This window comes from Ostrea edulis, chromosome 6 (genome assembly GCF_947568905.1).
Source record: "Ostrea edulis chromosome 6, xbOstEdul1.1, whole genome shotgun sequence".
NCBI classification, from domain to species: domain Eukaryota; kingdom Metazoa; phylum Mollusca; class Bivalvia; order Ostreida; family Ostreidae; genus Ostrea; species Ostrea edulis.
Genome location: NC_079169.1, coordinates 91,106,734 through 91,133,150, shown reverse-complemented (window position 1 = coordinate 91,133,150; position 26,417 = coordinate 91,106,734). Strand labels below are relative to the sequence as shown.

At 35.4% G+C, this 26,417-nt stretch overlaps 2 protein-coding genes across 8 annotated transcripts in view; one reads left to right on the top strand and one right to left on the bottom strand.

Moving 5' to 3' along the window:
• The first annotated feature begins 6,384 nt into the window (after positions 1-6,384).
• LOC125646233 (dolichyl-diphosphooligosaccharide--protein glycosyltransferase subunit STT3A) lies at positions 6,385-17,954 on the top strand. Of its 4 annotated transcripts, none has more exons than XM_048872431.2 (16): positions 6,385-6,509; positions 6,999-7,162; positions 7,567-7,749; positions 8,391-8,536; positions 10,492-10,689; positions 11,102-11,212; positions 11,979-12,059; positions 12,155-12,311; positions 13,643-13,795; positions 14,232-14,314; positions 15,413-15,577; positions 15,755-15,943; positions 16,094-16,210; positions 16,652-16,754; positions 16,870-17,058; positions 17,464-17,954. In XM_048872431.2, the coding sequence occupies exons 2-16, from the start codon at positions 7,054-7,056 to the stop codon at positions 17,607-17,609; spliced, it is 2,130 nt and encodes a 709-aa protein (XP_048728388.2). In that variant the 5' UTR covers positions 6,385-6,509; positions 6,999-7,053; the 3' UTR covers positions 17,610-17,954. The 4 variants fall into 4 exon arrangements, with proteins under 4 accessions (XP_048728388.2, XP_055998643.1, XP_048728389.2 ...); XM_056142668.1 differs by having other exon boundaries at positions 6,483-6,520; XM_048872432.2 differs by having other exon boundaries at positions 6,483-6,558.
• The window catches only part of LOC125646242 (mediator of RNA polymerase II transcription subunit 30-like), a 16,678-nt gene continuing 8,087 nt past the window's right edge, over positions 17,827-26,417 (bottom strand). For 2 of the 4 annotated variants that reach the window (XM_056142686.1, XM_056142687.1), the window contains exons 4-6: positions 19,136-19,288; positions 18,541-18,648; positions 17,827-18,449 (exon numbers count right to left, since the gene is read on the bottom strand). In XM_056142686.1, the coding sequence (XP_055998661.1) occupies positions 18,351-18,449; positions 18,541-18,648; positions 19,136-19,288 (360 nt within the window). In that variant the 3' untranslated portion in view covers positions 17,827-18,350. The remainder of the gene's footprint in view (positions 18,450-18,540; positions 18,649-19,135; positions 19,289-26,417) is intronic. The other 2 variants (XM_056142688.1, XM_056142689.1) reach the window with 2 other exon arrangements.

Genomic DNA, 26,417 nt, shown 5'->3' with positions numbered 1-26,417 from the left:
AATAGCAATTGCATATATGAATAAATTCCAAAAAAGCAGAATAACATTTTTTAAAATTCAAAACCATCGTCTTAATTTCTGTATTTGGCAAACGCTGTAATAATAGAATTCATAACAAATTACCTAAGGCACTGCTGATTGGTTAATCCTGATTTATTCAGATAAACTATTGCTGATATATAATCATTTTTGTTCTTGTGGAAAACAGGAAGATGTGTATGGACGAACGTTAATTACGAGTAGAATTATTTAAATATGCCATTAATTTACTGTGTGTAAAAAGGGATTATAATGCTTTCAAATTAGTAAAGCTTCTTAGTGTAAATAATACAAAAGAACTCAATAATTTAGGAAAGTTCCTACAACAGACTGCAAAGTTTCGATCTTCATGTAACTTATGAATTCTGTACAAAATGTACTTGCTTCAACATATTATTCACGTATATTGTTATATGTATGTTGAAATGCATTGATTTTATATCCTCAAAATTGTATCTGTATGTCTACTCACCCTCTACTGTATTATTTGTATATATTTGTAAATATTTTGTATTTATAAACGATGAGCTGTATAGCTTAAGGAAAATAAAGAATCAATGCTCAAAAAAAATCTGAGCACCTAATATTCCGACTTATGATGAATTAGATATCATAAATACACACCTTTTACTTTAACGCATTTAATGAAAAGTCTTTCGAGCAGAACCACATAATCTTTTTACTGCACACATTTATAGATGAAACTTGTAGATCGATTTTATGTCAATAAAATATGTTCAAATGAATATTCACATTAACCAATTTTTTCTCAGTTATAAATCTATATTAGTTTTGCATTATTATTTTTCTTTCTTCGATGAATATATAAAGAGATTGGCTGTATACATGACTTGTATCAATAAAATGTAAATATAAAAAATAAATATCTAGTTTGTTTATGTCGTAGGTTGTGTAAACAAAATTGTAAGGTAGTGCCTGCGTAATCAAAGTGGTCATAAACTTATCCAACTATACCCCCGTGTTCCCATTGTTTTATATATCCGTGAAATAAGCAACATTGAGACATATACAACTTAATTAATTTACAAGTACATTGCATGGATTATTTTTGTTTTATCAGACTGCTTACCGTAAAATATTTACAACAAATTCTCTCATGAACTATTTTGCGCAAAATCTGGGGCGCTGTTTCGGTATTTATTACTATTTAATAAAAGAGATTATAAGTGATATTTTGTGATTGCTGAGTTGTGTTGGGGTTGATGTAAGGATTATTTATTGAAACCCCCATGCTGATTTTAAAAATCCCCATCATTAAATCACGTAGCAAAGCACGCTCCAGAATTTGCCTGTCCACAAACTTTTTAGACGATCCTTGTGTGCTATTTTAATTAAAAATAAGAGTACCTATTGATACGAGGTTAAAGGTCGAAGGAGAAGGTCGTTGGGGATTTTTTTCTTACTGTTGTATACTCAAGGATTATATCACATTATCAAACTGATAGCAAAGCACCCTTGCACGTAGAACTGTGTTCTTATATATGTAATAAGGTAGCTGGAATTGAAATGAAGAAAACTAACTGCAGGGGCTGTCATGTGAAGACCCTATTACTTCAGATATTGTTTACAATTTAACAAACACATTTCCGTATAGTTTTGTATATGAGATACATAGGGAATCATGATTCGGGAGCTTAGTTTTGGCTAAGGACTTTAAATCTGCAATTCATCAATGCATACCTGGTGCATTGCAATCGTCTAAAAAATGTGTGTCCAATGTACCTATAGGTTCTCTACTTAATAGGTAGTAACGCTTATTTTGGTGATTTTATTTTCTCTCACTCCAAACCATGTTATTCCTTCCTGGTATCATAAAAATGATTAATGGATGATATTTATCAACCTTGGAATGATTATGATTGCGTCAAAATTTTCACTAGCAATGCTAGACGCCAACTTTTATAGCCGATTGAATTTTTGTCCACGAAGCAAAAATTCAGGGGGGTGTAATTTGAAGATGATGATTGTTTTGGAATTAAATGCATAAAATTGTTTATAGAAAATGACTTGCTGGCGTCCATTGGACTCATTTTGATTCTTCGTTCAATATTTTAAACAACACTGCCTTTACTATCCCTTTAATATATAGTATGCAGATACGTACAAATGAAGGGAAAAACCATTAAAAGGGCTACACAGATATAAAATAAATTGTGAAAATCTCTATCATATAAAACACTGTAGAACTTTGATGACGTAACATTTTTAACACAATCTACAAGATAAGGAAAACTGAATCCGGTGTGGAAACACCTGGACAGAATTTAGTACATTGTACATATTTTATCAACAATCTTTTTAGCATCATTCCTCAAACACCTGCGTGGTCTCTTTGTTTAATGTTTTCATGCATTTATTTAATTCTTTACAAGAAACCAAATTCAATTTTTGGACAATTTAGATTACGTCACTTGTTGTTTCTTGGTTGACCTCGTTCACAAGGTTCTTATCGTTAGATGGATCGTTGCACTCAATCTCAGTTTCTGATATATTGCTGACTTCACATTTTAACTCAAAAGTTCTCATATATATATATATATATATATATATATATATATATATATATACTGTGCTAATTTCACATTTGTACACAATGCAATTAAAATACCATCTATAACGAGTTTTTTTTTGTTTTTATTTCATGAAGGGTTATCACTAGATTTTAGCATTTTGACTTCTTCTTTATTGTCAATTCATTGGATATGTTTTATACAGAGAGAGAGAGAGAGAGAGAGAGAGAGAGAGAGAGAGAGAGAGAGAGAGAGAAAGAGAGATGCACACACACACACTCTCTCTCTCTCTCTCTCTCTCTCTCTCTCTCTCTCTCTCTCTCTCTCTATATATATATATATATATATATGATAGAGTATCTCAATATTGGAATACTTGAAATATTTCCAGACATATTTATTTGACATATCTGGTAATTTGTGTATATTTTGCTTCAAGGTATGATAAAGTGTTTCAACAATATATATACTCTGTATCTTTATTTGAGAAGAATGAGAAATTACAAATTTATTTTAAATAATGCTACCTTTGTCAGATCTTAGTAGAAAACATGAAGCTCCCGACCACTGTAAAACATGCATTAGTAATTTGTACCGGGCACGCATATACAAGCACTGATCGTGCGTGGCCCAAAGAGGACTCTACCACCTTTCTAGAAATGTTTGCTCACCTGCGAAGCAGTTTAAGTTCCCTATAGGTAAAACTTATACGGTACCAATTTTGATGCACCAGATGCGCATTTCGACAAATAATGTCTCTTCTGTGATGCTCAACCGAAATGTTTGAAATCCGAAATAACAATGAAGTTTTAGAGCTATTATAGCCAAAAACAGCGTGCCAAAAAAAGTGGAGTCAAATTCGTCTAAGGATAAGAGCTATGCGTGAGGGAGATAATCCTTAATTTTGAAATGAATTTCTAAATTTTATAACAGCAATTAAATATACATCCGTATTTTCAAGCTAGTAACGAAGTACTTAGCTACTATATACTGCCCGCTGCATGTTTAGATGATACACGTATTTCTAAACATATTTTGTCACGCTTTCTCTCTTTAAAGGGACTGGTTCACGATTTTTGAGAAAAATATTTTTCATTTTATATGTTAAACATTAAAAATATAACTCATTCAATGTTGACAGCCAAAATTTTGACCTTCTGAATGCAAGAATAAAAGGAATATTTTAGCCTTAAAGGAACTGATTCACGATTTTCCCCAAAATTTTATTTTTCACTTTTAATGATCCAAATCTATTATCTAACATGTTTAAAGGGTTTCACATAAAAATTAAGGTTATACATGATCACAGAAGCTCATTTTAGAGAATGCATTATTTGTTTGTAAACAAAGATTGCGGTATGTTATTGTTTACGAAATTTTCAATAGAAATGGATATCGATCTAAGCTGATTATATCTTGCACATTTCAAGTATTTTTTGTGTAAAATGTGTCATCTAAAAGTTAAATTTTGTGACTATGCAGAATTAAGATGCTATATATTACAAATTCAATATTTCACCAGTTTGTTTATATATATAAAAAGACTCGAGTCTTTGTTTACATAACAAAGATTTAAGTGTGGAATATAGCTTTTACTCTTGCATTCAGAAGGTCAACATTTTGGTTGTCAATATTATATGAGTTATAAATTTAATGTTTAACATCAAAACTAAAAAATATTTTGTTCAAAAATCGTGAACCAGTCCTTAAATCTGTGTTGAGTAAACAAAGACTCGAGTCTTTTTATGTAAACAAACAAACCAGTGAAATATTAATTTTGTAATATAAAGCATCATAATTTTGCATATTCACAAATTTTAACTTTTAGATGTCACATTTTACCCAACGATTGCTTGAAATGTGAAAGATATGATAAACTTGGATGGATATCCATTTCTTTTAAAAAATTCGTAAACAATAACATACCACAATCTTTGTTTACAAAACAAATGATAAACTCTCTAAAATGAGCTTCTATGATAATGTATAACATTAATTTTCATGTGAAATCTTTTAAACACCTTAGACAGTAGATTTTGACCATTAAAAGTGAAAAACAAAATTTTGGGGAAAATCGTGAATCAGTCCCTTTAAAGCGTTTAGATTCTAAAGACGGTCATGAAATTCATTACGGGTAATTTAGAGAGTGTTTTGAATCTAAATGCTTATGTACATGTTTAGATTTAAACACTTAGATACGCGATTAGAAGCTAAACACTTGAATGTTTTAACAGCTTCTACATGAAAACTGAAAATATTACAGATGTTTCCATTTTTTTTATACGCCCGTCGTTAGACTGGACGTATTATGTTAAGGTACTGTCTGTCCGTCCGTCAGTGTCTGTCCGTCCGTCAGTGTCTGTCCGTCCGAGGTCATCGGTGGGTTGTTTTTTTTCCGTAACGGATGCATGTTTGTACAGCGTTGAAATTTGATCACAATTTCTCCCTCAAGATTGACAAGAAGCGTGAGAATGGGTTTACATTTCAGCTGGACTGGTGCATCGTGGCCGACACTAGAGCTACATGTAAAAGTAGGTCAAACAGTTTTCCGACTTTTTTTCGACAGATATAGATATTGTCCTTAAATTACATATTATATATTACAGTGTAACAAACTTCCTCTCGGAGGAATACAAATTGCACAGATTGCATTTCAGCTAGATTGGTGCACTGTGGCCTACTTTAGAACTAAAAGTAGGTCAAACAGTTTTCAAGATTTTTTTTTCATTATAGATACAGATATTGCCATAAAATGTAGTCACAACCTTCCTCTCAGAGAAATACAGATTCATTTTACACTTCAGCTTAATTGGTGCACCTTGGCCTACTTTAGGTCTAAAAGTAGGTCAGTTAGTTTCCTGAACTTTTTCTCATCATGGATGCAGATTTAGCCGTCACTGCCGGTCCGACGTGCGTATGATGTACGGTTTACGGTACTCTTGTTTAACGTTTTATTTGCGTATAAACATCATGTCATAAATTTTTGTGCGTATTTGTACAATACGTATGTTAGTCAGTGATATGTAATTTTGTGAGAATTTCATTGCATGGCAGTTTGTACAGTGTAATCTCGAGGGGATCTACCTGGCTCCCCCACCCCTCCCCCGATCCTTTTGATGTATATCAATGGAACAAAAAACATAAACATTAATGGAGGGTATACTGGTCTATACGAAGGAACACACATGTTGATAAGGCAACTTATCATTGCAAATTACAAAATCTTTATAAAACTTAATATGCAAGCATGTACCTCGCACTTTCATATATCTACCCAAAGTTATCCTTTTTGACACTCACAGATATTTATACTGATGATAATAATAATATGTTTATTCACCAATCAAGGACCCTCGGTGGGGGGTGGGGGGTGGGTGCATGTGTACAGTTTAACTACCAATTAGATATCACAATAAATACTAATAATATCATTCAGATGTACTACTACTGTCGGAGTCCACATTTCTGCAATGCACACATCTATAATCATATATGAAATACAGATTTCAGATAGGATTTAAATTAAGAAAATGAAATATTTATTAATAAATAACCAAACTGCTTCACACATTTAAGGACAGTGCTAGTTTTAGAGAGAGTGGATAATGATAATGTTACGTGAATACATACAAAATTGTAAAGTGGTTAATAAATATAGCAATCTAATTAAAATCAGCTGTTTTTAAAAGCGGATTCAAAACAGCTAATTTTAATTAGATTGTAAATACATTATAATACACATGTACATGCAGGATCCTGTTTTATGTCTAAAGCAGGAAAGTTAGAATAATATGTGAGTGTAAGGAACAATAACTCTAGGTATAGCTTGCGCAATTACATCTTTAACACGGATTGCGATCGCGCACTTTCCATGCAGAAACGTCTCCACCAATGAAAATGAGTGTAACAAGAGAGGTAGGATTTGTACACGTCGAACCGGTGAGTTTGCTGTTAGTGCAGAAAAGTTTATGAATTTTCATGTACTAAGGTGATGCCATTTAGAAAAAAATATAAGAAGTGATAATTAGATATAAATCATGTTTCACTGAACAAACTGATTAATTATTTGAGGTGTTCCATGTTGTAGAATATAGATAAAATTGGAGTGGACTCCTGCTGATGTGGCAAGCATGGCGGATAAATTAATTCGAATTTCCCCCGACAAAGTCTAGAATATTTCAAAATTGATAATTTGCATTGTAAAAATATGAGTAGGTGTAATATGTTATGAGTTGTGATGTTGTTATGTTTATTCCCACAAGTTTGTATCGATATTATCAGATTACATGCGTGTGTGTTTATTTTATGTAGCTCCATGCCCCATTTAGTACCTCGGATCATATTGTGCATTTTTAAAATTTTTTTTTGGTTGTTGTTGACATGCATGCAAATTACAGAAAAATGCATTTCATTGTTTTTATATTGTAGAACACAAATTATTTGAGGTCAGGTGAATTGTCGACCTTTGCGCAGTAAAATAGAAATGAAATCTTCCTCATCAGGATGGGGCCCCCAGTGGCTCCTCAGAATGTCCCAAGACAAACAGGACACACTTCTCAAGATGTTGGTCCTCTCCATAGCAGCTATTCTGTGTAAGTCAACAAAGCCTAGGAGAATTTGGGAACGATTATTAATGGTTGTACAGTAAAACTACCCCAAAGATTGTTTGTCATTACCTCCTGAGGGTTTTCTAAATCAGTAAGTAGGTAGGTTTCTTTGTGTTTAGGATTTTTTGATGGTAATGGGCTTCCCAATTTCACATGTGTATTCCTTATGATAAGACCTTTCTTATTTACCTAAATTTTAAACCCTCATGAGCTTGGAGTTTGGTCATGTGAAGGTATCAGTGTTTCACAAACACTTTTTTTTTTTTTCGGTTATGAACAAGTTAGGAAAAATAAAGTGTAAGATAATGATATAATTTTCCATGCTCATAGATGTGAAAAGTGTAAGGAGCAGGTAGACTTGATGTACTAAAGAAGTATTTTCTTTGCAGCATTCTCAACAAGACTGTTCTCAGTTTTACGATTTGAGAGCGTTATTCACGAGTTTGATCCCTACTTTAATTACCGTACCACAAGATACTTAACTGAGGAAGGATTTTATAGTTTCCACAACTGGTTTGACGACAGAGCATGGTATCCACTGGGTCGTATCATAGGAGGAACCATCTATCCAGGTTAGGATTCAGAAAGTTGTTTAAAGTCTTGATGACTGATGAGCATCGTCACAGATCACAGGGTATAATAGAGGTTACTTTTTTGTTAATATTTGAAGACAAAATGCATGTAGCTGATTTCAGATCCTATAGATTTTTAAACTGCATTTCTTATTATAATGATACTAGAATTTTTTTTTTGGGGGGGGGGGGGATGTAGAGGGTCAAAATTCAGCTCTATTCCCAATATAGAAGGCCCTTACTAGTATTGCACAAACACAACTCAAAAGTTGGTTCAAATGTTTTTCAAAACTAGGAACTAATTTTTGTGAATATTGTATAGGCCTATAGTGAGCTTAGATACATTACTATTGTATGATAGGCCTCATATAAAGATTTTTAAAATACGGAACTATTTAGTTTTACAGTCATAATTTCGCACATTATCAGTTTTGGTTTGGTCCATGGGTATGATATTCCGCCGAGTTGCATATGGCTTACATGAAAATAGCTTGCATACTTTAGGTCCACTGATCTGGAATTATGCAGATTTTATGTGACTGCAGACTTAACGGAAATGATTACTTTGTGTAAAAATGTACGTTGACAGTATTGTAGAGTGTCTTTCTCAGTTTTCAAACTGCCCTTTCTCTTTGTGACAGGATTAATGGTGACATCTGCAGTTCTGTACCACGTCATGTGGTTCTTCAACATCACCATTGACATCAGAAATGTGTGTGTATTTCTGGCCCCTCTGTTCTCCAGCTTTACCACCCTCGTTACTTACTGGTTCACCAAGGAACTGAAGGTACGGCGTAATCAGAAATCATTTCTGTTGTCTACATCTAGCAAGGTACGGCATAATCAAAAATCATTTCTGTTGTCTACATCTAGCATGGCAGACAATAAGGAATCACTTTTACAAAAATAAGAATTATATAATATTTTGTGTGTAGAAATGAATATTGCAAGTGGAGGTTAATTTTTTTAACCTTTTCTCATCATAAATTTTTCAACAATTAACCCATGTGAACATTTTCATGGTCACAATCCCCCAATGCTACAAAATCAAAAACTAAAGGGCACCTTTTGATAAAACATATTGACTGTCTGTATATATATACTGCTATAGTCCGGTAACTGTAGATATACTGCTATAGTCAAGTAACTGTCTGTATATATACTGCTAAAGTCAGGTAACTGTCTGTAGATATACTGCTTAGTCAGGTAACTGTAGATATACTGCTATAGTCAGGTAACTGTCTGTATATACATGTATACTGCTATATATATATACAGTGGAACCCCGTTATTACGTTTTCCATTTTGTCACGATAAAATATCGTAATACCGGGGGCAACGTAATAAACGTTCCCAGTGAAATCCGTTAAAATTATCATTTGGAAATTGTATATCGTCCGTTGGTACTCCGTGAAGGGGTGTGTGAATATATCTTTACTGTTTCTTTGTTTAAAAGACTATGATACTTTGTTTTATTTACATCTTATCTTTAATGTCCGTAATTCTTCATGTTCTTATCCCTTTTCTTTATTTAGGTGTAAGATACATAAGGATGTTTTGATAAACGTTGCTTTTTCTGCATTCGTTTGGACCGCCATTTTGTTCAACTTTAAAACAATGCGTTCATGTAAATTTCTCTCAATAACTCGTTCCGGTTTGTATTCAACATTCGTATTTAAAAAAAATAACAAAACATCGTTTTTATTAAGTTCTCTAATTACACAATACACAACACAATAAAAAAATCCCACCCAAAAAACAACAAAACTATAGACACAAAACGCACACGATACCCAACACTTACACACTTCTCACCAACGGTAAAGATGCACGGAGAACAATTTAAGCGCAATCCACATATAAAAAAATATAATGATGCACGAAGATTTCATTTATAACGCTAAATGATGGCACTAAAATCACGTGCGCATCATGGGATTTTAAAATATTCACTGAGGTAAACGCCGTGCACGAATCGCCCGATAGATTGGTGTATGTATGGACGAGATTTACGAACACCCAAGCTGCATGTCCAAACAACGAACAATTTTTTTAATTGAACACCTTTAGTCACCTATGTCCAAGCAGTTACCCAAGCGGTTGTAACATTGCTACGATAAATCTTTCTTGTTTGGTACCAAAGCTGTCCGTGAATAGAGTTTTAATAGCGAAGGTAATCACACTATGCTGAACACGCAGGTGGTTGAGAAATTATTTCTTTGATTATCAAAATATGTAAAATGAAGTAAATTTCATAGAGTACAATTTCTAAATAAACATTATTTAATTGTTTATCACTGGCTTCTATACGGGGTATTCACCTGTATTGATGTCACTAGATCTATCGAAGCGTGATCAGTCGAGCGTCTCTAATCCCCAAACAGACCAGGAAATTTACGTGGTGACTGCCTCGGGCAGTCAAGGTGTGAATGGCTTATTATTTTGAGAATCATTATTGAATAATTAGGGGTTTATTACGTTTTTGTCGGAATTTTTACAACGTAATACCGAGTCCCGGCATTTTAGGACAACATAATAACGAGGTCTATTTTATATAGGTTTGTTAAGAAATGGTTTTGTGCTTTGAAATTCCAACGTAATATGCGGACTAACGTAATAAAGGGGGAACGTAATAACGGGGTTCCACTGTATATATATATATATATATATATATATATACACTGCTTAAGACACTTTATGATAACACATATTGACGATCTGTATATATACATATCTTTACAGGATGCTGGTGCTGGTCTTGTAGCGGCTTCCATGATTGCCATTGTGCCTGGCTACATCTCCCGTTCCGTGGCTGGTTCCTATGACAACGAAGGAATCGCCATTTTCTGCATGCTGCTGACCTATGCCCTTTGGATAAAATCGGTCAAAACTGGGTCACTTTTCTGGTCCTGTCTGTGTGCTTTAGCCTACTTTTACATGGTAAAGTTAATTTGATTGTTTTGTTTTAACAAATGTAAATGAAAAGTCCTTTGAAGTAAATATATCTTATGTCTCAATAAAATGAATATTTGGAAGTTTTGCAATTTATACATGTACTTACTTTACTTTATTTTTTTTAAAAAAAAGGTTTGAAAGTAAATAAAAACTTGATGTGGTTTATATTTGACTGAAGTTTATATCATTGTTATTTACATAGGATATGCTGGTCAGGTCCGGTTGCACAAAGATGGAGTTGAGTTTAACTGACAATTAACATTTAGTGAACACTATAATTATAAATGTAAGAGTTAATGGGAAGTTCACTGTCTGATAAAGTTAACTATCCTCGGTGCAGCTGGGTCCTGGATGATCGCTGTGATCCATGCTTGTATCGACATGTATTATGTTCCAGGTTTCCTCTTGGGGAGGTTATGTTTTCTTGATCAATTTGATTCCCCTGCACGTCCTTGCTCTCATGTTGACTGGCAGATTTTCTCACAGAATCTATGTGGCATACTCATCGGTACGTTTAACAGAAGAGAAGAAATACCACTCTCATCATTTTGTGAAAAAAAATTATAATTATTATACCTTAGAATGTTTTTGCTATATAAATGTTAGGTGAATAAGTTTGCTATTTCTTCTGGATAAGGTTATCCGTGAAATAGTTTATGAACTATCTCACCCTTAGGGGGAAATAGTTTGGAAATTATTTTCCGGATGCTATATTTTCCCCGTGTTTTCTTTTCTGTGACGTTAAAGTCTGATAACTAATTAGAGTTTACCACTTGGATCACCTCGGTCGATTCCATCTAGGCTAATGCCGTATGTTAGTTTACTTCACTTTGGTACAGTATGTCTGACACAAGTAAAGTCTACTTCGGTATAATAAAACACCTATTTACTGACTATTCGGACAATTTAGCAAGTTTATTGTCCCCCTTGACAGCAACTATTTCCCATGGCTGCGCCTTGGGAAATAGTTGCTGTCTTGGGGTGACAATATATTTGCTATTGTCCTCATAGCCAGTAAATAGGTGTATACTATTCCATGATTTTTCTTATAATTTATCATGTATCAAATTTCAGTGTCCTTGTGTATAACTGATAACACTTAAATCTCTGTGTCTTTGAATGTAACTCTGACAACACTTAAATCTCTGTGTCCTTGAGAATAACTCTGACAACACTTAAATCTCTGTGTCCTTGAGTATAACTCTGACAACACTTAAATCTCTGTGTCTTTGATTGTAACTCTGATAACACATCTCTGACATTACACTTGACAGGTGTACTGCTTAGGAACCATTCTGTCCATGCAGATCTCCTTTGTGGGATTCCAGCCTGTTCAGTCCAGTGAACACATGGCTGTAAGTACATGCAGTCTGTATACAGATATAGTTCTTGTTCAATGAGCCTAGAAGATTGTTTATTTTCACTCTGCTGACTTTGTTTGCTATTTCAGGCCTTGGGAGTATTTGGACTCTGTCAGATGCATGCATTCATTGACTATGTGAGGTCTAAGCTGAGTTATGAACAGTTCAACATCTTATTCAGGAGCATTGTTCTTTTTGGGGCCATTGTGGGCCTTTCTGCTGCCGCCATTGGAACGGCCACCGGCAGTATTCTTTCACATGAATTTAAAGATGGAATGTTTTATACGCTTGTCTCTATTATGGTATAGCGATATCTGTAGCCTATCTCTATAGATGGGGTATATTATGGTATAGCGATGTGTATAGGTCCTTTCATCTATCTGTCTGTTTATCTGTTCATTTAGGGGTTTTATTTTCATTTTTTGTTGCACATTAAGCTTAAACTTGTTGTGTAGCTTTACTTCGGGTCACTCTGGAGATCATGTTGCAATGTTGATCCTTTTCGACTTCTCTTAACATATCCATATGAGTGAAAAATTCTCGAGCGAGGCGTTAAGCAAGATGCAATCAATCAATCGACTTCTTTTGCAGGAGTTTTGCCCCTTTTTTTAAATTTAATGTTATGTGGAATGTACATGGTTTGTCAATCTCCTCCCCTAGTTTTCAGGTTAGGCCTTCTTACATGTATTTTACAGACTCTTTGTGTATTTAAGATGTGCATATACCAAGACTTCCTGAATTTTTGAGAAAATTACTGGTATAAATTGTATTTGGACGTCAGTTTTGAGAAATTATTACCTTGAGAGTATGTCACAGCTTGATGAGGGCTATTACTGCCTCAAGTAAAGCTTTACAACTCCTGGCATTTTTGCCAGGTTTACTCCCTAATCAATAGCATAGAAAACAAACACTTTAACAAAAACACCCTACATAGACCTGTAATGGAGATGTTGCATACTGTTGCCAGTTCTGTTATGTCCTAGCAACAGAATTACACATAAATGTTATACTGTGTAAGGGCACTAGTTTCATTAAGTTCTTTTCACTTCTTAAAATAAGAAAGCTCTGAAATGCTTAGCTAAAAAAACCAAAATATTTCAGCATCATTAAGGCGAATCACTGTATATTTCACTTCTTAAAATAGGAAAGTTCTGAAACGCTTAGCTTAAAAAAAACCCAAAATATTTTAACATCATTAAGGCGATTCATTGTATATTGTAAGAGTAAATATTCTGGTTGTTGTGGCCTAGTAATGATGGTCCTTGCTTCATGATCAGAAAGTCCCAGTTCTGTGTCAAACCATAAACATTTAAAATATGTAGTGGATATTCTTTCACCAAGTATCCTGGCATTCGGAATGAAAGTTATGAATCTCTCGGATATAGGTATTGTGTCACGTTGGAGAACCCTCACTGCTGCAGCCTTGATCATGGCATAGGTCAGGCATGTCACATATATCTGGTAATATACCTATATATTATAAGTGAAAAATCCTTGAATGGGACTCTCGACAAATTACGAACAAGCCAGAGTAAGCTTGGTTTATGATTACCTCAGTATTCCTTAACTTTGATAAGAAATCTCGCCCTGGACTGGACGTTTCTACTCCCTGCTGGATCCCTCATACGCCAAAAACAACATCCCCATTATCGCCTCCGTATCAGAACATCAGCCTACCACCTGGAGCTCCTTCTACTTTGACTTACAAATGCTCACCATCTTGTTCCCAGGTAAGTTAGGAGAATGTACAGTTTCTGTGTAAACAGTCATGTATGGTGTTGTCTTGCACAGTTTAAAGAGTCTTTACATCTGCAACTTTCTTGTAAAATTTTGAGTGATGTGTACATTGAAGGCTTATTTAGTTGAGTGAAGTATTAAGAGAAATCATAAAAAGATTATTTAGGTGTGACAAGTTGTAGTGTTAAGCAAGTTTTTCTTCTCACATTTAGAATATATGAATTTATTCCCAACTTTCGTTTCCAGTGAATGTCGAATTAGACGGTCTTTACTGTAATGATGACTGAATAGATGCCAAGTTAGATAAACATGTAAAAGTGACTACTGCTCTACTTAAAAAGGGCACCTGCTAGACATATTTTCTGTTGCACATCACATACATGTATTTTCAGATGACCCTGGAAAAAGAACTGTATTTTTATCTTTTAGCTGGCCTATACTTCTGCTTCAATCGACTGACTGATGCCAACATCTTTATCATCATGTATGGTGTAACCAGTATCTACTTTGCTGTATGTATTGAATGCTATCTGTTTCTTTTTCGTTGTTCTCTGACAATATAGGATGGTGATATAATATTTGAACAACTGTAAGCGTAGCTCTTAAAAATTGTATATAATGAGAAATTCAAACTTACATGTACAGTGAGGGGTATTTTTTTTTTTTATTTCATGAGATGGATAATTTTCCCTTTTTGGGGTAAAATTCATTGGTACAGATTAATGTGAATGTTTTGCCATTCTGCATTTTTTAATTTTTCAGATTTTCAAACATTAAATTGATTATATTCCTGGACTACGAGAAAATAGAAATGAAATAAAAGTTTCAAGTCCGTTTCATTACTTGGTACCTACAACTTTTTGAAATCTTGCCACGTCCACCGGTATTTGATACCGTAGTTATCAATTATGTTAAATAAATTTTTCAAGTGTAGGAAAAATATTTATTTATCAGAAATAAATTCAAAATCATGGTGTTCTTGAAATTTGACATCAGAAAAAAGAAGTCCAAAAATCTCTATTTCATTATCATATACATGTATGTGCATTTTTTTCCTTGCATTATTGTCACTTAGATGCTTTTAATATAAAAACCATTAACCTTGCTTTACATGTAATTTAAAAAATTGTCCTGTATTTAATTCAACCATTTGAAAAGGGAGAAAATAAAAAGGACAACAATTTTCACAATATTCTGTATGGGTGTAAAACTGAAAATAGCCATCCTTAAATGTACATGTAATAAATGAAATTGTTCTTTGTTAACAGTAGACACATTTTGTAGGGTGTTATGGTCCGTTTGTTAACAGTAGACACATTTTATAGGGTGTCATGGTCCGTTTGTTAACAGTACACACATTTCGTAGGGTGTTATGGTCCGTTTGTTAACAGTACACACATTTTATAGGGTGTCTTGGTCCGTTTGTTAAGTACACACATTTTGTAGGGTGTCGTGGTCCGTTTGTTAACAGTACACACATTTTGTAGGGTGTCGTGGTCCGTTTGTTAACAGTACACACATTTTATAGGGTGTCATGGTCCGTTTGTTAACAGTACACACATTTTGTAGGGTGTTATGGTCTGTTTGTTAACAGTACACACTTTTTGTAGGGTGTCATGGTCCGTTTGATGTTGGTCCTGGCTCCAGTCATGTGCATCCTCTCAGGAATTGGAATTTCTGCGACTTTGAACACGTACATGAAGAATCTTGATGTATCCCGAAAGGACAAGAAATCCAAGAAGGCTGTGGACCACTCCTACCCATTCAAGAATGAGGTACATAGGCGTGTACAATGTATTAGGTCTCAATTAAATGAGCACCGACCAGATGTTTCTTTATAATCCCTATTCTCAAAAGAGGATATGTAAGAATTTAAGTATCTCTGATGTCAGAATTTGAGTATTAACTAAGATGTATCATAATGAGATTTATAAACGTTTTCTTTATATCAGGTCGCCTCTGGGGTGGTGTTAATGGTGACCCTCTTCCTGATTACGTACACCTTCCACTGTACCTGGGTCACGTCCGAGGCCTACTCCAGTCCCTCCATTGTTCTGTCTGCTCGAGCGGGTGACGGGGGAAGGATCATATTTGACGACTTCAGAGAGGCTTACTACTGGCTCAGACATAACACCCCCGAGGTTAAGAGTTCTCCAATTTGTTTCTAGTCTCGAATTTAGCAGAATGTTGTTTGTTTTACTCTCTTAACTTTGATTTGAAAGTACATTGAATAAGCTGCGTACATTGTTTGTAAGAGAGTTTGATCATAACAAGAATACACAACTCTTCAGGATGCCAAGGTGATGTCGTGGTGGGATTATGGCTACCAAATTACAGCTATGGCCAATAGGACAATTCTAGTGGACAACAATACCTGGAATAATACCCACATATCCAGAGTGGGACAGGTAGAGATACCATTCTGTCAATCATTATATCTAGTGGGACACCATTCTGTCAATCATTAAATGTTTTCATATCCAGAGTGGGACACCATTCTGTCAATCATTAAATGTTTTCATATCCAGAGTGGGACACCATTTTGTCAATCCTCATTAGATATTTTTATATCCAATATTTTTGTCTTTGATATTTTGTAATAGCCATTTCCTCATGAATTTGCTGCAGTTGTGAACAATATGTGTATGAATTTTGATAAATATAGTACATCTATTTTAATGCCTGGGAATTCCAACAGAAATTAAAATAGAATATAAGAAATAATTACATGATTACACCAGCATACTTTATGAAGCACCAACATGCTTCTTGAATTGACATCTAGACATTTCTAAGTACCTTAATTAATTAAAGTGAAACTGACATGTTTGTGTTTTTGTCTTTTGCAGGCTATGTCATCAACAGAAGACAAAGCTTATGAAATTATGAGAGAGTTGGATGTCAATTATGTGTTAGTTATATTTGGGGGTCTTACTGGTTATTCATCGGATGGTAAGCTGGATACAAAAGAAATGTCATCTAACAAGATGTTGAATTTTCAATAAGAAATGTCCAAAACTGGAGATTTGTGGAAGTGTTTTAAAAATTGCTTCACATTTCATTTCAGATATCAATAAATTTTTATGGATGGTTCGAATTGGTGGAAGTACAGACAGAGGTGCACATATAAAAGAGGCGGATTACTACACACCACAGGGGGAATTCCGGATAGACAAAGAGGGCTCCCCCACCCTCCTCAACTGTCTCATGTACAAGATGTGCTATTACAGATTTGGAGAGGTCTACACTGAGGGAGGTAAGATGTACCAAATACTTGTTAGATTTGAATGGGGGATAACACACACCGATATCTACAGGTACTTAACACACCGATATCTACAGGTACTTAACACACCGATAAGTTAACACACCGATATCCACAGGTACTTAACACACCGATATCCACAGGTACTTGTACATGTATGTTCTAAATAATGCAATTTATGTATACCAGTGTGTATTAAAACATTTCAAACAATATTTCATCAAATATTAGTGCAATTAAGTACAGTGAATTTTCTGGAATGCATTTAATAGTTTAATTAGAAAGCATCTCTCCATTATCAGAAATAACTTTCATTTTTGAGGACCACCATTCCAATGACACATTTTCCACCAATGTGCAATGAAAAATCTTGGACCATCTGTTTTCTCTTTATAGGAAAACCCACAGGATATGACCGAGTCCGGAATGCCGAGATAGGAAACAAAAATTTTGATCTGGATGTTTTAGAAGAGGCATACACAACAGAACACTGGCTTGTTCGAATTTACAAAGTTAAAGATTTAGAAAACAGAGGAGCATAACTACTATGGACATTTTAGACACAGTACATGTAACATGTTCCTAAAAATACATTGTGTTTTGTCAACAATTGAAAACGAAAAGTTGTGATGTTAAACATGCAAAATGTTCTTTTCTTTCAAATTTTAAATATATATACTATATTACATAAAATGAAGAAAAAACCCAGAAGTTGTTATATGCAATGTCTATGATAAAAGATTATGAGCGACAACCAACTCAGTTTTAACATTTATTTTCACGAGATCTTACAGAAAATGTACAATTAGGTCAGTGTGCTGCTGTTTGTAGTGCTATGTACATGAAAATACTTACATTATACAAACAAAATAAAAGTGGAAGTTGTTTTTCTATGTAATCTGTTCAGACAAGGATTTCTTGCAAGGTCTGGTTTGACTTTCCAGTTGTAAAGTAGTACCCAAGAACAATATACTGATGAAATTTGACAATAACAGCCTTAAGGATAGAAAATATAATCCAACATGAATTACTTGCATAACATGACCTTGATAAAGAAGAGGGGCCTCCCCAAGCAAGTTCTGGCAAATACATTTTTGCACATAGGGCATTCCTTAAAAAGCCAGCAGCAATGGTTTTAAGTAAGGCAGACCTTCACTGAAATACATATCTTGCAAGACATGATCACAGGCAGCAGGCTGAGACTGAAACATTATCCATGTGAGCATTTTTAAACCATCACCAACTGCAGAATATCTCTCCATCTGAAATGCTGTTCATTGACTTCAAGTCTTTCTCATAACGATCATTGTGTTGATTTCCCAGATAATGGTTCGCATCTGATCAATAATTGCCTTTAGCTGTCTGTTCTTCATTCTCAATTGCTAAAATGAAAATGGTCATGAATAATGGAAATGTTTAAAATGGCAGTGCACAATATTCATTATCGCTAAGTCAAAAAGAGCAGAATCTCACCTCTACCATATCTCGGTTTTCCTCTTTTCCTATTCTGTACTTGAAGCATGACTCAGCATTGGGAGTGAATTTCTCTTCAAAGGTTTGTCCTACAGCAGCCACTAATGTCTACAGCATAAAGTGCAGGTAAAGATACACAAACATGTGCAGGTAAAGATGCACAAACATGTGCAGTAGTATGTATACAACACTCGGTGTCTTCTGTGACAAATCATTCCATAGGATACATGAAAATGCCTTCATTATGACGTAGCTTTTCCTTTGTTATTTGTGGTCTGATTCAGAAGCACAGAAAATAAGTGACTTACTTCCTCTGCTGGTTCATCAGGACATAAAATAAGTGACTTACTTCCTCTGCTGGTTCATCAGGACATAAAATAAGTGACTTACTTCCTCTGCTGGTTCATCAGGACATAAAATAAGTGACTTACTTCCTCTGCTGGTTCATCAGGACATAAAATAAGTGACTTACTTCCTCTGCTGGTTCATCAGGACATAAAATAAGTGACTTACTTCCTCTGCTGGTTCATCAGGACATAAAATAAGTGACTTACTTCCTCTGCTGGTTCATCAGGACATAAAATAAGTGACTTACTTCCTCTGCTGGTTCATCAGGACATATTTCATTGACACTGTCGTAGAAGAGGCGGATTTTCTTGAACAATATAGTGAGCTGTTCCAGCTGCTCGCTCACCTTCGCTCTCCTATCCTGGGCTACCTGAACACTGCAGTTCACGCCATTAGGTAGCTGAAAATAATGAGAAAAATTTCATACTGTCTTGTCAACACTGCAGTTCACACCATTTGGTAGCTGAAAATAATGAGAAAAATTTCATACTGTCTTGTCAACACTGCAGTTCACACCATTTGGTAGCTGAAAATAATGAGAAAAATTTCATACTGTCTTGTCAACACTGCAGTTCACACCATTAGGTAGCTGAAAATAATGAGAAAAATTTCATACTGTCTTGTCAACACTGCAGTTCACAGCATTTGGTAGCTGAAAATAATGAGAAAAAAATTCACATTGTCTTGTCATTTTAGAAGAATTCAAAATGCATGTAAAACCATATTGTAGAAGGTGTTAAGATATGCATTCAATGATTTACACTATGTCTAAAAAGTACAAGTTTTATGAATTTTAATAACCGGGCAATCCACCTTTGTTTTTCAGTACATTTTAAAATCTGTTTGGCATTGGATGAATCAATGAAATTAAATGTTTCTGAGGCATTTCCCTCTATGCAAGTTGTAGACTGACCTAGTAGGTTCAGGAATGTTGGGCACAGATCTTTATTGGCCTCGGTATACTTCACAGATTTTCAATACAGTTTAGGTCTGGTGAATTACAAGGCCATTCCTCTTTAAAAATAAAGTTTGGTAGATCATTTCTGCACCAGTCCTGTGTTACAAGAGCAGTCGAAGTTGTCGCCACATCTTGAGGAAAATGTTGCACATCCTCGTTTATCAATCCTACCATTGTTTCTCGGTAAATTCAGTGTAGGGTTGTGTTCTTTTTGAAAAATATTGGTCACATAATCATTTGCATTCACAGTTTTGCTGGCTGGAACTATGTGAAGTTTGGACAAACCATAATTTAACTTCCACCACACCCCATCTATGACTTTAGTACTTGTACCTCATACTATGATTTAAGCACTTGATTTAATGCAGCTGTCGTCTGGTACCTCATCTGGTTTGGACCCCCATATAAAATTCTCGTCAGTGTGGAACATGAGACATATATTTTGTACACTCGTCTCTACAGATGTAATCCTCGCAGTCTTGAGTCATCACATGCTTGTGATTGTGTGCAATTTCAATACCTGCTGCTCATGTGTTTTGGGCTCACTTGAGCTGAAAGCTCAAGTGAGCTTTTCTGATCACCCGTAGTCTGTCGGTCTGGAAACTTTTCACATTTTTGACTTCTCCAGAACCACTGGGTCAATTTCAACCAAACTTGGCAAAAAGCATCCTTGGGTGAAGGGCTTTCAAGCTTGTTCTAATGAAGGGCCATGCCCCCTTCAAAGGGGAGATAATCACAAAAATGCTAAAATAGGGTGGGGTCATTTAAAAATCTTCTCGAGAACCACTGGGCCAGAAAAGCTGAGATTTACATGGCAGCTTCCTGACATAGTGCAGATTCAAGTTTGTTAAAACCATGACCCCCAGGGGTAGGTTGGGGCCACAATAGGGGATCAAAGTTCTACATGCAAATATATAGGTTAAATCTTCTTCTCCAGAACCACTGGGCCAGGAAAGTACAAATTTACATAAAAGCTTTCAGACACAGTGCAGTTTCATGGTTATTAAAACCATGACCTCCGGGGGTAGGTTGAGGCAACAATAGGGGATCAAAGTTTAACATGTGAATATACAAAATGTATAGGGAAAATCTTTAAAAATCTTCTCATGAACCACTGGGCCAGGAAAGTACAAAATAACCAGAGCCACAAAGTACCAAAATTGGCCCTTTTGCCAAAATAAGTGAGACTTTCACAACTGATGCTCTAAGATTGATAGGTTATAGAACAATTTAATTTATAACAATATCTTTTCTAGTTTTCGTTTTACAGTCGTTTAAACTTAGTGTTGTTTTTTAGCATGAAAAATATGTCATGATGCTTACATCATGATGTTGGCGTTATGAGAATTAATGCACCAAAAAAAATTGATGCATATCTTAATATATATTTTTGGGGCTTATTCTGGTAGTTAATTACTACTACATGTATTAAATTCCTAAAATATTAGGAAATTGTATATTTTCTATGATGTTCAAATTTGTGATATGTTGCCCTCCCCTACATACATGTAACACTATACAAAGTTTTCCCACTGTATTGGACATAATTGAGAAATAAATCATGATCAACAATTTAATTCCATGCGGTGAAAGGACCCAGCGAATAGTATTGTTTTACAGCCCATACCTCAAAGACGATTTTATTTTTTAAAGTTGCATATCTATTCATATCAATTTTCATTAAATTGATATTAATTGACGATAAAAACTCTGTAATTATGTTCAACTTAAAGGGTTTTTACCACGATTTTTAATGTAATTAAAATCAGAAGGAGTAACCTTAATAAAGCACGTTTCTGCTGTTATATTGTTTCATTACTCCCAATAATTGATACAAACATGCCTTTTATCTGCATATATTCAAAGCTTCCGCTTCTCAAATCGTCACTAATGAGCTATCTAGTCACGTGATACGTCATGACGTCATACGTGTCAATGTGCTGCAGTAGTTAAGCTATGTATATGTGTGTGTGTGATTAGATTCTATTGAAAGTCATAAATTATACAGAATGGATAATTAATGTTCCGACATTGATGACATCCCGTTAGTATTTAATATTCCGCCATACATATTTGAACCTGTCGTTGAGCCAAATCTTAAAGAAATTCCCTCAGCAAACATTTATATTAGTCTAATACTACATCGACATTGACCACTCGGACGGAAATCCCGCTCACAGAAAGGATGGAACGTTTTCAACTTTTGGTAAATACATGAATGAGACATTTCGTTTGCAAACATTTTGACTGTGTTCCCTTGTAGATCATGATATTTTTAAAGCATTAGAGGTCTGTATATGTAGAGTGTAACATGTAATAGCCAATGATGATCTAATTAAAATCAGTTCTTCTCTAACCGTTACACTGGAGAAGGTAAAGAAGTATTGACCTACAATGTGTCGAAGGGAACAGTCTATTTACCGATATCGATTTAATTTATAATTTTATTTTTCAAGGGGGGGGGGGGGGGGGGGGGGGGGGGGAGGCAACCAGATTTTAAAATTACCAATCTGATGAAAATCTATTGACTTCTTAAATCGTATAGTGTGTGTTTAAGAAGGCGGGAGAGAGAGAGAGAGAGGGGGGGGGGGGGGGAGGGAGACATGGGGCAGAGGGAGACATGGGGCAAATAGTCGTAACCTTTACCTTATAATCGCCCCTCTCATTACTTTAAAACAAGAGGCCCAGGGGCCTTATAGGTCACCTGAGTATCATGTAACAACCTTCCAATGTTTGAATTAGGTTTGTGTTTAAATATAAGAATTTTACTTTTGGATGGAAGAAACATTGAATAGCTATGTGGTCAGCCCCGCCTTTGCACCAGAACCCCTGACCCAGGGGCCATAAATTTCAGTTTTGAAAGAAGCATCCTTGATCATCATTATCATACTATTAGTTTGTCTACTTAATACCCAGCAGCAGAGGAGAAGATTTTCAAAGAAATAAAATGCATTTCCACTATATGATCAATAGGGCCCCACCCTAATACCAGAACCCCTGACCCAGGGGCCATGAATTTCACAATTTTGAAAGAGGCATCCTTGCTCATCATAACCATGCTATTGGTTTGTCTACTTAATACCCAAGGACAGAGAAGAAGATTTTCAAAGAAATAATGCATTTTCACTATATGACTTATAGAGCCCCACCCTAGCACCAGAACCCCTGATCCAGGGGCCATGAATTTCACAATTTTTAACAAGAGGTACTGTGAGCAATGCTCACTAAGAATACCCCCCGCTTACCCCAATCTCCCAAAGGGTGTTGGTAATTGGTATAAACTACCTCTTTTCTGAGTGTTGCTACTTTGATGTCCAGTGCGCATGACCTTTGACCTTTTGACCCCAAAATTGATAGGGAACATCTTCATCCCATGGGTAGTCCATATGTATGATATGGTGACTGTAGGTGGAAAGGATAACGCTTTAGAGCCCGGAAACCATATTGCTACTTCAATGTCCAGTGCGCGTGACCTTTGACCTTTTGACCCCAAAATCGATAGGGAACATCTTCATCCCATGGGTAGTCCATATATATGATATGGTGACTGTAGGTGGAAAGGATAACGCTTTAGAGCCCGGAAACCATATTGCTACTTCAATGTCCAGTGCGCTTGACCTTTGACCTTTTGACCCCAAAATCGATAGGGAACATCTTCATCCCATGGGTAGTCCATATGTATGATATGGTGACTGTAGGTGGAAAGGATAACACTTTAGAGCCCGGAAACCATATTGCTACTTCGATGTCCAGTGTGCTTGACCTTTGACCCCAAAATCGATAGGGAACATCTTCATCCCATGGGTAGTCCATATATATGATTTGGTGATGGTAGGTGGAAAGAATAATGCTTTAGAGCCCGGAAACCATTGCGTCTACAGACGGACGGACAACCCGATTCCAGTATACCCTCCCACAACTTGTTGCGGGGGGTATAAAGAGGCATCCTTGCTCATCATTACCATGCTATTAGTTTGTCTACTTAATACCCAGAGACAGAGAAGAAGATTTTCAAAGAATTTCTACATTTTCACTATATGACCAATAGAGCCCCACCCTAACGCAAGAACCCCTGCCCCAGGGGCCATGAATTTCACAATTTTGGTAGAGGGCTCAACGCTCATAATTATGCCCACAGTTTGGCTTCTTGATGTCCAGGAGTAAAGAAGAAGATTTTTTAAAATTACACTCATTTTGATGGTTTTTGCCCCACCCCTCAGGCCCCAGGGGGGCAGGGACCACGAATTTCACAATTTTTGTTCCCCTCCACCCACAGATGCTATATGCCAAAATTGTTTGAAATTGGTTCAGGGGTTTCAGAGAAGAAGCTGAAAATGTTCAAATGTTAACGCACGTCGCACGACGACGGACAAAAACAGATAGCAATAGGTCACCTGAATGAATTCAGGTGACCTAATAAAATAGGGGGGGGGGGCTGCCATTCATTATATTGTTGCATTATTTTTTTTACTACGTTGGCACGCACCGTCTTTTTTTTTTTAAATATAAAGCCGCCGTGTTTCAGCATTTTTGACAATTATTAATAGGCATTTTTTCGACTTTTTCATTTTCTTACTATTTACTATTTTAATCAGGGGTGGTGGGGGGTGTAGGGATAGTCTGATAGGCCGTGTAGTCATTTCATACATGGTGTCAATACTCAAAACTTCAAGCGCGGGGGGGGGGGGGGGGGGGGGGGGGGCAACAATATATTGTTGCATATGAAATCAAAGGTGCATATATATATATATATATATATATATAAAAAGTGTATGCTACACGGAAATTTCTGTGGTTGCCAGACCTGCGGCGACTTGTATAAGAGTTCTCAAACTGAAGGCAGTCTCTGATTATGTCCAGTCTGAAGGACAACGAGCCTATTAATTTGTAAACAGAAATGTCGATATCATGAATTAAATGGTTTAGAATGCAATATGTAAGTTTGTCATTGAAGATGGTTTTCCGTTGGTTTGTAGTATTTCTAGTTCTAAGCTCACAAAATTTCTCCAACTTGCCTCGTTGGTAAAAGTAAAAAAACTCGTCTTTTTGTGCTGATTATTACAGCTATATACTGTACATCACAATATAATGGGACTTGTAACTGTTGAATCTTTCCATTTTGTATTAATAGCCTGCTGTATGTGCTGTTCGCAACTTGTTTAATGTTTTCATGCTTGCTTGCTTCACCGCGATTGACACGTATGACGTCACATATTAATGGCGCGAAAATCTCTAACGAGAATATGTATATCTGGATTTTTGCACTTTCGATACAAAATAATCACTAAAGCACGCTTTATATTGAAAAAATAATAATAGCACGATTCAAAACACCACATTTTCATATAACTTTACAAACAATAAAAATCGTGGTAAAAACCCTTGAAGTAATTATAATAACTAATTAGGAAAATGATTTTTTTTAAGACCCCCCCCCCCCCCCTCATGAACCAAAAAATATTATTCATAGGTAGTAGATATTGTTATTTAGAAAAGTTTTGTTGAATCAGTAGGAGGTGGGGGGTATAGTCTAGAGTGTGTCAAAAATTTCAAATTGAAGGAAAAGGATAGAATTCTAAAGTAAGTATTTCATGGGGTCAATTCTACATGAGTTGAGCATATGATTCAAAATATATTGATTGCATCATTTTAGAACAGAATTTTAACAGTCAAAATTTGTGACGGCTTACCCCTTCGCAAAAGGTGTTATACGACACTTACATCAGACCTATCAATCACATCATAATGCATTCCACATGTACAAAACTTGCATGATCAAGAGAGAGACTCTACCACATCACTGAAAAAAAGATCCCCATGTACTGTCTGCTAAAAGTTTGAAAATGAATGCTACATTTATGTTTATAAAAGTAAAATGAATAAAGGACTGAATGTAGTATTCATTTTCATCATCACTGCCGCAGTGGTCTAGAGGTTAGAGCGTTCGCCCTGGATGTGGAAGGCCAAGGTTTGAATCCCGGTTGCGACAGACTTGAGTCGATAAAACAGGTAGTGATAGTTCAATCGCTAAATGCTCAGCATCAGGTGTGAATGTCATGGGTCCTCGAAGATGACCTTAAAAACGGATGTCCCGTGTCACAGTAGGTGTGGCACACTAAAGAACCATCATTGCTCAATGGTCATAAGCGTCGAGCAAAGGCCTAAATTTGAGGCCCTTCGTCGGTCTTGGTGACGTCTCCATATGAGTGAAAAATTCTCGAGAGAGACGTTAAAGAAGATACAATCAATCATTTTCATCATTCTTTTTTAAAAAGTTTGTAATAAGTGGCCTCAAATACTAGTAAACAGAAACCAAATATTGTCCTTAACTACTTCAATAATTATAAAAAATTCTCCAAGTTCTGAAAAATACTATAGGAAAATATCTTTATCTACAGATGCAATTTTATGAAGTAGCAAAGTTAAAATGTTAATAAATATGATGTAATGGTGCTCTATAATACTTTTTACATGACATGGAATTGATTTCATCCAAACATACTTTGAATTAATATTATCATAAAATTACAAGTATTCATTTCCCAATATTTTCATTTACATGTATAGGTTT

What these genes read in the sequence shown, in the direction of transcription:
- LOC125646233 (XM_048872431.2), top strand. Translation starts at nt 7,054, where the DNA reads ATGAAATCTTCCTCATCAGGATGGGGCCCCCAGTGGCTCCTCAGAATG. An exon ending in AGGAGGAACCATCTATCCAG is followed by an intron (nt 7,750 to 8,390) that starts GTTAGGATTCAG and finishes TCTTTGTGACAG; the next exon opens with GATTAATGGTGACATCTGCA. An exon ending in GCTCACCATCTTGTTCCCAG is followed by an intron (nt 13,796 to 14,231) that starts GTAAGTTAGGAG and finishes TTTATCTTTTAG; the next exon opens with CTGGCCTATACTTCTGCTTC.